We start from the raw sequence: 12,824 nt of genomic DNA, 5'->3' as shown, positions 1-12,824 counted from the left end.
GGTTAGAGCGTTGGGCCAGTAACCGAAAGGTTGCTAGATCGAGGTGAAAATCTGTCATTCTGCCAACTGAACAAGGCAGTTAACCCACTGTTCCCCGGTAGGCATAATTGTAAATAAGAATTTGTTCTTAACTGACTTGCCTATTTAAACAGGTTCAGTATGAAATTATTTAGTTTTATAACATGTCATATTCCAGAATTGAGGAAGGAGAACGTGAACAAAAACCATTTAAGTTATGTACGAAAATAGGTTTATTTTTTTCATAGCAGAACATCAAAGGCGCATTAGCCACTTTGTAAAAAATATATATGTTAACAATAGGTCTACCTAACTGAACAAGAACGTTGGATATATTTTCTCCATAAATATGTACAGATTGATTTTCCTCCTGTTTTCTACTCCACAGTCCCCCGGTATTTCGGCACCACGCCGTTGCGCTGTGGGCAGTACCGGCGCGTGTGAGCTTTGTCTCCGGTGCCGCCACACATAGGACAAATGTAGCTCCTCAGAATGGGGCAGATGACTTTGCTGTCTTTGGATTTCAGTTTGTGGCTCCGGTAGATCTCTGCCGTTTCTCCATTTTGCTTGCAGAAGCCGCAGTAATCACCGGAACCCAGGCTGTGGCTCGTGTTGCCTGAAATGCTGCTTGCAGAACTCAGACTCTCAGTCCCGATCGAATTCAGACGAAACCATTGTTGCTCCTGGCGACCGGTCTGGTGGTCTTCTGCGTCCGGCACGTGCTCCTTTAGCTGGGTACAGGTGGTCGCTGTCCGATCTGCGACGTCACACAGTTTCTCCAGCAGCCTCCCTAGGTTCATATAGTCATGCCACATGTCGAAATCATGCGTTGGGGCGAGGCTGCTCTCAGCCATTAGGTTTCTTTGCATTGTTGAAACCTTTCCGGAAATCATGCACACGCGTCTGGAACTCTGCATCAATAATGTTTGTGGCCTGGACGCATTCCAGCAATTTATAGTGGCCCGGGGCAAACATTTTAGGAATGTAGCTTGTCTGTCTAGTCGGAGGGGCGGTTTGCTTGCGAAGTGTGTCTGTCCCAAGGGGCTGGCCCCAGCCAGGTGGTAAACATTGCCACGTGCAGCTATTGTTTTGACAGTAACCTTTTCAAACAACACTTGAGTAGAGGTTGAGCTGTCTGTCAGATAATTAAAGGTAATTATGTTTGTTGCCATACTCTCTCTTTATAGTTCTGCAGTGTTTGAACACAGATTTTTAACACTGTACACCAAACGAGGAAGCTTGTATGCAGATTTTAAATGTATATCTGTAGGACTATTTTATGCCCATATTGTGTAGCTTAATTTGGTAGAACAGGTCAAATCGGATTTCAGTGGTCCCTTTTGTCAATTCACATTCATATTCTCCTTAATTCAAAGTTATATGAACAATAACCTATAGTCTTATGCATTTAAAGCCAACATTGTGTAGAAAATGCTTCAACTGTGCATTGGTGCTGGAATTCCTGATTATTACAGCAAATGTGTTGATATGTCCGCTATATGAATAGATTGATCAATAAGGCCCTGAGGGTTTAAACTTTAAAGGTCAATGGTTATCTTCTTGATTTGGTTTTGCAGCTGTACATGGAGCCTCATTATGTCTAGACGGAGGATGACTAGACTAAGGTCTGGCCAGAAACATACAGTGCCTTGCGAAAGTATTCGCCCCCCCTTGAACTTTGTGACCTTTTGCCACATTTCAGGCTTCAAACATGAAGATATAAAACTGTATTTTTTTGTGAAGAATCAACAACAAGTGGGACACAATCATGAAGTGGAACGACATTTATTGGATATTTCAAACTTTTTTAACAAATCAAAACTGAAAAATTGGGTGTGCAAAATTATTCAGCCCCTTTACTTTCAGTGCAGCAAACTCTCTCCAGAAGTTCAGTGAGGATCTCTGAATGATCCAATGTTGACCTAAATGACTAATGATGATAAATACAATCCACCTGTGTGTAATCAAGTCTCTGTATAAATGCACCTGCACTGTGATAGTCTCAGAGGTCCGTTAAAAGCGCAGAGAGCATCATGAAGAACAAGAAACACACCAGGCAGGTCCGAGATACTGTTGTGAAGAAGTTTAAAGCCGGATTTGGATACAAAAAGATTTCCCAAGCTTTAAACATCCCAAGGAGCACTGTGCAAGCGATAATATTGAAATGGAAGGGGTATCAGACCACTGCAAATCTACCAAGACCTGGCCGTCCCTCAACTTTCAGCTCATACAAGGAGAAGACTGATCAGAGATGCAGTCAAGAGGCCCATGATCACTCTGGATGAACTGCAGAGATCTACAGCTGAGGTGGGAGACTCTGTCCATAGGACAACAATCAGTCGTATATTGCACAAATCTGGCCTTTATGGAAGAGTGGCAAGAAGAAAGCCATTTCTTAAAGATATCCATAAAAAGTGTTGTTTAAAGAATGCCACAAGCCACCTGGGAGACACACCAAACATGTGGAAGAAGGTGCTCTGGTCAGATGAAACCAAAATTGAACTTTTTGGCAACAATGCAAAATGTTATGTTTGGCGTAAAAGCAACACAGCTCATCACCCTGAACACACCATCCCCACTGTCAAACATGGTGGTGGCAGCATCATGGTTTGGGCCTGCTTTTCTTCAGCAGGGACAGGGAAGATGGTTAAAATTGATGGGAAGATGGATGGAGCCAAATACAGGACCATTCTGGAAGAGAACCTGATGGAGTCTGCAAAAGACCTGAGACTGGGACGAAGATGTGTCTTCCAACAAGACAATGATCCAAAACATAAAGCAAAATCTACAATGGAATGGTTCAAAAATAAACATATCCAGGTGTTAGAATGGCCAAGTCAAAGTCCAGACCTGAATCCAATCGAGAATCTGTGGAAAGAACTGAAAACTGCTGTTCACAAATGCTCTCCATCCAACCTCACTGAGCTCGAGCTGTTTTGCAAGGAGGAATGGGAAAAAAAATTCAGCCTCTCGCTGTGCAAAACTGATAGAGACATACCCCAAGCCACTTACAGCTGTAATCGCAGCAAAAGGTGGCGCTACAAAGTATTAACTTAAGGGAGCTGAATAATTTTGCACGCCCAATTTTTCAGTTTTTGATTTGTTAAAAAAGTTTGAAATATCCAATAAATGTCGTTCCACTTCATGATTGTGTCCCACTTGTTGTTGATTCTTCACAAAAAAATACAGTTTTATATCTTTATGTTTGAAGCCTGAAATGTGGCAAAAGGTCGCAAAGTTCAAGGGGGCCGAATACTTTCGCAAGGCACTGTGGTATCACATTTAGTGTCCTTAGCGTTTTGACTGCATGCATGCAAACCCTCCTGTATTCTCCACCAGCTGCATGTGTTCCTTACATTGACACAGTTGACCACGTGCAGTGAGAAAAACATGACAATGTTATAAAATCATTGATTAGGTGCCAGTACAAATGCAAACATTGTACTCTGTTGTGACCTTGCACCATTCTGTTTTCAACATACAATATGTTTACTGGCTTACTTGGGATGTCAGAAATGGTTTTGTCACAGACGGTATAGTTCCAATGGAGGATTCCAAGTGATTCTGAAGAGTTTTGAATTTTGCCACATTTCACTTTTTTCTTTGCTAATAAGCTGCTCCACGTTCAAGCTCTTTGCTATATACTTCTGTCATTTTTATAATTTTGAATTCATGTGGTAAGTGATTTATTTTGGAAGTGGTTTGATGCATTCTCCTGTTTAGTAAAGGCTTAATATAATTTTAGGCACGGACTGTGAAATCTGATGAAAAATAATGTATTTCAAGTGGACATTAAGAAGTGGACATTAAGAAGCCAGTGTTGGTACAAATTGCATAAAAATTACAACCTTTTAGCTACAAGTCAAAAATTGTCCAGTTGGTAGAATTTGAAAAATGCAAGATATTACTGAACAAAATATAAATGCAACATGTAATGTGTGGGTCCCGTGTTTTCATGAGCTGAAATAAAACATCCCAGAAATATTCCATATGCACAAAAGCTCATTTGTCTTCCAATTTTTGCACACAAATGTGTTTACATCCCTGTTAGTCTGCATTTCTCCTTTGCCAAGATCGTGTCCAACCACCTAACAGGTGTGGCATATCAAGAAGCTGTTTAAACAGCATGATCATTACACAGGTGCACCTTGTGCTGGGGACAGGGATACTCTGGAGTGGGAGAAACGGCAGGTGTTCAGATATCCTGATCCTAGCCGTGTTGATCATTCATCTGCCGTACAGTTGGGACCTGCCTTGTGATCACTTGGCATTTCTGTAAATATTGACACCGTTGTGAAATGTGCTGTAAGCCTGACAGAGACCTAAAGAGTTCTACATAAGAATTCCACTTAATTCCGTTGTGCAAGGGCTATAAAACAGAATGTTGAAAAGGATAGTCATGTAAAACAATATTTCTTGTGCTTAGTAGCCTTAGTGATGCTGATGATATAAGTTGACTGACCTTTGAACTGTCCCCAGGTGGCGGACACTGGTGGGCCTGGTCAAGGAGATAAAGAAGGTGGAGAGACGGGTCATGAACTCTGAGCAACAGCTGACCCACACCCAGCTGGACGTCCTGGCCCAAAGGGCCAACTATGAGCTCTGCATGGATCAGGTCTGTCTGTCTGTCCCTGTCTAGCCTGCTGGTCAGCCTGCCTGTCTGTCTTGTCTGTATGTCACTTGCCTTCTCTCATCCTATAATTGTTTCATGGTAACAATACAATGTTAATTGTTGTCAGTATGTATGTGTGGCTGCCCTGACCCAGTGCTTCTACCCTTCCAGCCCCACATTGGTCTTCTGCAGGAGACCAAGAACTCGAGAAGAAACTACTCCTCTTTGTGAGTTATCCCTCGACAGTAGTGAAGAAGACAAATCAGTCTGCTAAAACGTACCTCCTCTGGAACTAACAGTGACTGTTCTATGAGAGCAACACCGCACACCTCAATATCGCCTCCTTGTGGTTGTGGGTATGAAAGACCATCGAGATTTTCTTTTGTCTTGATAAAAGTTGACTTGACTACATCAACATAACACACTTAAATGCTCAATAGCTATCTGTAACCTGACATACAGGAAAACTATGGAGGCCATGCAAATGAGGCTAAGAGCTAGGCGTTGGACATCGACAGGAGGTTTGTCTGTGTCTCCTGCCCGTGTGGAACCACCATGGTCACTTCCAACACAGGAACGCCTGGCTCTGCTTTCTCCTCCCAGAGCATATATTAAATATTTTTATTTCTTGTATGTGTGATTTTAAATTTCATGTTAAGTAATTGGTTGCAGTCAAACTGCTTGCACAGGGGCCCCTACAAGGACTAATAACGACTTGGAAGGGGATTTATATTAAGGACAATAGATTGGCTGTTGTTTTGCAGTGACCCTGACACCTACTGGCCTTAAACCGGGTCAGATGTATTGTAGCAACGTGCCATGGTAACACACAGACCACGTGTAACCATGCCAGCCCAGGACCTCCACATTTGGCTTCTTCACCTGCAGGATAGTCTTAGACCAGCTGATGACAGCTGATGAAACTGAGGAGTATTTCTGTTTGTAATAAAGCCCTTTTGTGGGGAAAAACTTATTCGGATTGGCTGGGCCTGGCTCTCCAGAGGGTTGGCCTATTCCCTCCCTGGCACACCCATGGCTGCGACACTGACCTGTCATGTGAAGTCCATAGATTAGGGCCTATTTCAATTGACTGATTTCCTTATATGAACTGTAACTCAGTTAAATCGTTAATTGTTGCATGTTGTGTTATTATTTTTGTTCAGTGTATATATTTAAGCTCATTTAGGACATTGCCACTGTGTATTTAACTCATAGGTGACTTTGTAATTCCTCCCAACAGGATGACACAGGGAGTAGACAAGGTAGTAGGGGCGACTCTGCAGTGTCAAAGTTCACCACAGACAGTGGAGTGGTCCTGTACACTGGAGAGGTCCCCACCTTACCAAAGGCTGTACCCAGGAAACTACCACCACTAGCGTGTGTGTGTGTGTGTAAAAGAGAGAGAGTGAAAGAGTGTATGCTTGTCAGAGACCTTGTGTGTTTCCCACTCCTAGCCCACATCCCTAGCCTGGTTCATGAGGGTGGTGAGAGACCCAGGTCCAGTGAAATTCTGGAGCAGCTACTTAGCCAAGGCATCATACCTGCCCAGCCCAGGGAGTGGGCCAGCGGGGAGGCATACAACATGGTGGGTACCGGCCAGGGCTACTGGTGGGGCAGAGAAAAGTGTAGCCTTTTGTAGCCTCAGATCTTTATAGTGGTGTCAGAATCAAACACACACTCCTGCTAGTGGCGGTAATTTCCTGGGTACAGCCCCCAGTAAAGTGGGGACCTTCAGTGAGAGGATGAGTTCCATCATCTCTTGTCATTTTAAGACTGGGGCTTGGTTGGGTAGTCTCTTGATTAGTGTTCTGATTATTTATAAAACTGCTGCCATCTTATGGTAAGTGAGTGCATAGCTGATTGAATATGCAAAGGACAGTAACACTATTGAAGATATTTTTTTGTTAATTACACTAACTACAGTACATGAGTGTCTGCCTAATATCTGTTGTTGCAGTGTGTATTCACTCATGGTTTAATTGCTGTGTGTGTGTGTGTGTGTGTATTGTCCGATTGACACAGAGACACTGTCACCTGGAGTCTGTGAAGGTCAGGAGGGACCAGTCTGTCACCAGCAAAGAGGACATGGAGGAGAGGATGAGGCAGGCCAAGGAGAGAATTAACAAGCTGAGGAATAAGATAAAAGTGGCCTATGAAGAGCTAGCTACTGATTATGAAGTGAAAAATATCAATGTTAGGTGAGGGAATAGGGGAAAACTGGCTTTAGGGGGTTAAACTGGGACCAACTTGAACTACATTTGCCTTGAATATGACCTGTGCTCATAGCCAGCTTCAGACTAAACACATTTCTTTGTTTTCTCTTTCAGGTCAAAGATGGGGAGCTGAAGGTGAGCCCGAGGACTAAGTCAGCTGGTGTCCGTGGCCCAGACACTGCAGGGAAAACCGGAGAGGGGGACGTAGTCACCCCTGTGGAGGTCCTCCAGGCCTCTGAGACCACACCCAGCCCGACAGGGATCCAGCAGGACCCCCTGGACACCGACCCAATCAGACCCAGGGAGGAGGGGATGGAGGGAGTGGAGGGGTCAGGGAGAGTGGAAGTCAGAAGTGGGGTCAGTGGGCAGCTTCTCTTAGCCTATCTGGAGATGGAGAAATGACTCCACGTTTCAACAGACTGAGCAAACTGTGGAGATGTTCTCGTACCTGCCTGGGAGCATCTTATCTATTAGAGCCTAGTGTGTCTGAGAACGAAAGGATGGATAAAATGAGGGAAGTAGAAAATGGCACATAGGGGTGAAGTACTAGGAAGAGGATAGAGAAAATGAGCAAGGGGGAATGAGAGGAAGAGAGGGGGAGGGAGAGGGTCATTATTATAATACAAATATTGTAAATTAACCAAAAAATAAATCATGAAATTTATTTTCCAATCATTTATAAAGTTTAAGGGATTTCCCCCCCAACTTCATGTCGCCATGATGAACGTTGAATTGAAAGCTGTTTTGAACACAAGATGGCGTTGTTTCTATGGAATACTCTCCAGCACTGTTCAGTATCACAAATTTACAGGTTTTTGGTGTCATACACTACCAGTCAAAAGTTTTAGAGCACCTACTCATTCAAGGGTTTTTTTTTTTTTTGTAATATTTTCTACATTGTAGAATAATAGTGAAGACATCAACACTATGAAATAACACATGGATTCATGAAATAACCAAAAAAGTGTTAAACAAATCAAAATATATTTGAGTTTCTTCAAATAGCCACCCTTTGCCTTGATGACAGCTTTGTGCACTCTTGGTATTCTCTCAACCAGCTTCACCTGGAATGCTTTTCCAACAGTATTGAAGGAGTTCCCACATATGCTGAGCACTTCTTGGCTGCTTTTCATTCACTCTGCGGTCCGACTCATCCCAAACCATCTCAATTGGAATGAAGTCGGGTGATGGTGGAGGCTAGGTCATCTGATGCAGAACTCCATCACTCTCCTTCTTGGTCAAGTAGCCCTTACACAGCCTGGAGGTGTGTTGGGTCATTGTCCTGTTGAAAAACAAATGATAGTCCCACGTAGCCCAAACCAGATGGGATTGCGTATCGCTGCAGAATGCTGTGGTAGCCATGCTGGTTTAGTGTACTTTGAATTCTAAATAAATCACAGACGGTGTCACCAGCAAAGCACCATCACACCACCTCCATGCTTTGTGGTGGGAAATAAACATGCGGAGATCATCCGTTCACCCACACCGCATCTCACAAAGGTTAGGACCAAAAATCTCAAATTTGAACTCCAGAACGAAAGACACATTTCCACCAGTCTAATGTCTATTGCTCGTGTTTCTTGGCCCAAGCAATTCTCTTCTTCTTATTGCTGTCCTTTAGTAGTGGTTTCTTTGCAGCAATTCCACCATGAAGGCCTGATTCACGCAGTCTCCTCTGAACAGTTGATGTTGATGTGTCTGTTACTTGAACTCTGTGAAGCAGTTATTTGGGCTGCAATTTCTGAGGCTGGTAACTCTAATGAACTTATCCTCTGTAGCAGAGGTAACTCTGGGTCTTCCATTCCTGTGGCGGTCCTTATGAGAGCCAGTTTCATCATAGTGCTCGATGGTTTTTGCGACTGCACTTGAAGAAATTTCGAAGTTCTTGAAATTTTGTGTATTGACTGACCTTCATGTCTTAAATCTCTTTGGGCTAGGGGGCAGTGTTCGGATGACTGACGTGCCCAAAGTACTCAGGCCCAGAAGCTTGGATGTGCATATAATTGGTACCATTGGATAGAAAACACTCTTAGAAACTTCAAACTGTTAAAATAATGTCTGAGTATAACAGAACTGATATGGCAGGTGAAAATCCGAGGAGAATTCATCCGGAATTTTTTTTTTTTGGGGGGTCACAGGCCATTTCAATGCTTGTCTATGGAATATTCAAAGGAATTCCTCCCAGATTGCAGTTTCTATGGCTTCCACTAGATGTCAACAGTCTTCTGAAAGAGTTTCAGGCTTGTTTTTTGAAAAATTAGCAAGTAGTTCTAGTTTTTCAAGGTGTCTCTCATTAGGACTGTAGTCTTGTGGTTCCGTGGATGAGGCTGCACACTTCGTTATTTGTCTCTGGTATTGAACATACGGAATGTAGTCTTAAATTGTATAGTTTATTGACATATTAGGGTACCTGAGGATTGATTAGAAACGTTGTTTGACTTGTTTTGACAAAGTTTACCATTAACTTTTGGGATTCCTTTGTCTGCATGTGGAATGGTGGATTACTAAATCAAACGCGCCGACTAAACGGACTTCTTTGAGATATAAAGAAGGACTTTATCGAACAAAACAACCATTTGTTGTGTAGCTGGGACCCTTGGGATTGCAAACAGAGGAAGATCTTCAAAGGTAAGGGATTTATTTTATCGCTATCTCTGATTTTTGTGACTCCTCTGCTGGTTTGAAAAATGTTTTTAATGCTGGTGTATGCGGGGCGCTGTCCTCAGATAATCGCATGGTATGCTTTGCCGTAACGCCTTTTTGAAATCTGATAACACGGTTGGATTAACAAGAAGTTAAGCTTTTAAACAATGCAAGACACTTGTATTTTCATGAATGTTTAGTATTACAATTTTTGTATTTTGAATTTCGCGCTCTGCAATTTCATCGGATGTTGTCGAGGTGTGATGCTAGCGTCCTACCTAGCCCAAAGAGGTTTTAAAGTGATGATGGACTGTAATTTGTCTTTGCTTATTTGAGCTGTTCTTGCCATAATATGGACTTGGTATTTTTACCAAATTGGGATATCTTGGCTCAAATGCTTAAGAAGGAAAGGAAGGAAAATGAAATTCCACAAATTAACTTTTTTTTTTTTTTTTTTTTTTTTTTGAATTTTACTCCTTTTTCTCCCCAATTTCGTGGTATCCAATTGTTGTAGTAGCTACTATCTTGTCTCATCGCTACAATTCCCGTACGGGCTCGGGAGAGACGAAAGTTGAAAGTCATGCGTCCTCCGATACACAACCCAACCAAGCCGCACTGCTTCTTAACACAGCGCACATCCAACCCGGAAGCCAGCCGCACCAATGCGCCGGAGGAAACACCGTGCACCTGGCCACCTTGGTTAGCGTACACTGCGCCCAGCCCGCCACAGGAGTCGCTGGTGCGCGATGAGACAAGGACACCCCTACCGACCAAGCCCTCCCTAACCCGGGCGACGCTAGGCCAATTGTGCGTCGCCCCACGGACCTCCCGGTCGCGGCCGGTTACGACAGAACCAGGCTCTGGTTCGCGCCCAGCACAGCTGGCGCTGCAGTACAGCGCCCTTAACCACTGCGCCATCCGGGAGGCCACAAATTAACTTTTAACAAGGCACACTTGTTAACTGAAATGCATTCCGGGTGACTACCTCATGAAGCGGTTGAGAGAATGCCAAGAGTCAAGGCAAAGGCTGGCTATTTGAAGAATCTCGAATATAAAATTATTTTTTGATTTGTTTAACACTTTCTGGTTACTAAATGATTCCGTATGTGTTATATAATAGTTTTAATGTTTTCACTATTCTACAATGTAGAAAATAGTAAAAATAAAGAAAAACCCTTGAATGAGTAGGTGTTCTAAAACTTTTGACCGGCAGTGAATGTAAGAGTGTATTGGTGTTTCCAGTATAGTGTCTAAAAAGTCGGAGTCATTACTTTTAATGCTCATTATGAGACAGTCACTGTAAATTGGCATGTAAGGTGTGGTGGTACAATGCATCAGGCAGTCATATTCAATGTTTAAATTGTATCTGTTCTTATGTAAATAAAAATGTTGTAATATGTTGTGTGTCAATTTGAATTTCAAGTCCCCCCCCCCCCTCTTTCTTGCTCTCTCTAAGACTGTATATATGAGAGAGACCGAAAGAGAGAGAGAAATAGGTGTTTGATTGAGGACAACCGTGGTTTGACTGTGTGTAGAATTCAGCTATTCTCAAATGACCCATGACCTTTGGGCTTTATATACTTGACAGGTGTGCTGTGTTTTTCAACAGGTGAAAAATAATTTGTGTTAATTCAATTTTTATTTAACTAGGCAAGTCTGTTAAGAACAAATTCTTATTTACACTGACAGCCTAGGAACAGTGGGTTAACTGCCTTGTTCGGGGGCAGAACGACAGATTTTTACCTTGTCAGCTTGGGGATTTGATCAAGCAACCTTTCGGTTACTGGCCCAACGAGGCTCCCTGCCGCGTTAAGATCATCTTAATTCCATTGAAACTAAATTGACGAAAGATGATCTTAGTGCTACGATGCTTTTGTGAAACCCAGCCTACTGTAATCAGTTACGTTACCAGCAGAAAATATTGTAATCATTACGGATACATTTGATTAAGTAAATTATTACTTCTTGAATCACTTTTCAATTTAGAAAGGATGTTTGCGAAATAATACATTTGGACAACTTTCTGTTTTCTCAATGACATTCAATTCAGCATTGAAAAAGACTAAAGTTGAAGTTTGTTCCACCTGAGCGAGTTTGACCAGAAGTCAGAGACAACTATGATAACATTAAATTTGTTTGATGGTTCTTTTTTCTCTTCTTCCAATGCCTCTTAAGGGGAAAGTAATCAGATTACTTTAATGAGTTTGGGTAATCCAAAAGTTACATTACTGATTACAATTTTGTACAGGTAACTGTAACAGCTTACATTGAGAAAGTAACCTACCCAACCCTGCACAGCAGGTTAAGTATTTAACAGTTTTCTAATGTTACTTTTCAATTTTCCAAACATGACCAATGACCATCCCCATAGCGCTTAATCAAGTGGGTTGCCCATCATGATGCTGCACTTTAAGTAGAATGCTGAATACAATTTGTAATGGAATTCCCAAATGTTATTTATACTGAAGAAAAATTTAAACACAACATGTAAAGTGGTGGTCCCATGTTTCATGAGCTGAAATAAAAGATCCCAGAAATGTTCCATACGCAAAGAAAGCGTATTTCTCTCAAATGTGCATAAATGTGTTTACACCCCTGTTAGTGAGCATTTCTCCTTTGCCAAGATAATCCATCCACCTGACAGATGTGGCATATCAAGAAGCTGATTAAACAGCATGATTTTGAAGTCCACTCTTAAATGTGCAGTTTTGTCACACAACACAATGCTACAGATGTCTCGAGTTTTGAGGGAGCCACCAGAGCTGGTCCCAGATAATTTCATGTTAATTTCTCTACCATAAACTGCTTTCCAATGCCGTTTTAGATAATTTGGCAGTACTTACAACCAGCCACACAACTGCAGACCACTTGTAACAACGCCAGCCCAGGACCTCCACAACCGGCTTCTTAACCTGCGGGATTGTTTGAGACCAACTGTGGGTGTGGGTTTGCATAACCAAAGAATTTCTGCGTTAACTGTCACAAATCATCTCAGGGAAGTTCATCTGTGTGCTCGTCATCCTCACCAGGTTCTTGGCCTGGCTGCAGTTCGACTTCCTAACTGACTTCAGTGGGCAAATGCTCACCTTCGATGGCCACTGGCACGCTGGAGAAGTGTGCTCTTCACAAATGAATCTGTTCAAATTGTACTGTGTGTGTATGACGTTGTGTGGGCAAGCGCTTTGCTGATGTCAACGTTGTGAAGAGTGCCCCATGGTGGTGGTGGGGTTATGGTATGGGCAGGAGTAAACTACTGACAACGAACACAATTGCATTTTTATCAATGGCAATTTGAATGCACAGAGATACTGTGATGAGATTCTGAGGCCCATTGTCGT

The 12,824-nt window shown here is 42.6% G+C and overlaps 1 protein-coding gene across 1 annotated transcript; it reads right to left on the bottom strand.

The window, feature by feature from the left end:
• Positions 1-233: 233 nt before the first annotated feature.
• nanos2 (nanos homolog 2) lies at positions 234-960 on the bottom strand. Its single transcript, XM_021572954.3, has one exon. It carries the CDS (start codon positions 933-935, stop codon positions 396-398), a length of 540 nt encoding a protein of 179 aa, XP_021428629.3. The 5' UTR covers positions 936-960; the 3' UTR covers positions 234-395.
• Positions 961-12,824: the final 11,864 nt, after the last annotated feature.

This window comes from Oncorhynchus mykiss, chromosome 18 (assembly GCF_057628025.1).
Source record: "Oncorhynchus mykiss isolate SJ-2025 chromosome 18, ASM5762802v1, whole genome shotgun sequence".
NCBI classification, from domain to species: domain Eukaryota; kingdom Metazoa; phylum Chordata; class Actinopteri; order Salmoniformes; family Salmonidae; genus Oncorhynchus; species Oncorhynchus mykiss.
Note: the sequence above shows the minus strand (reverse complement) of the source record. Positions and strands in the feature narration are given on the sequence as shown.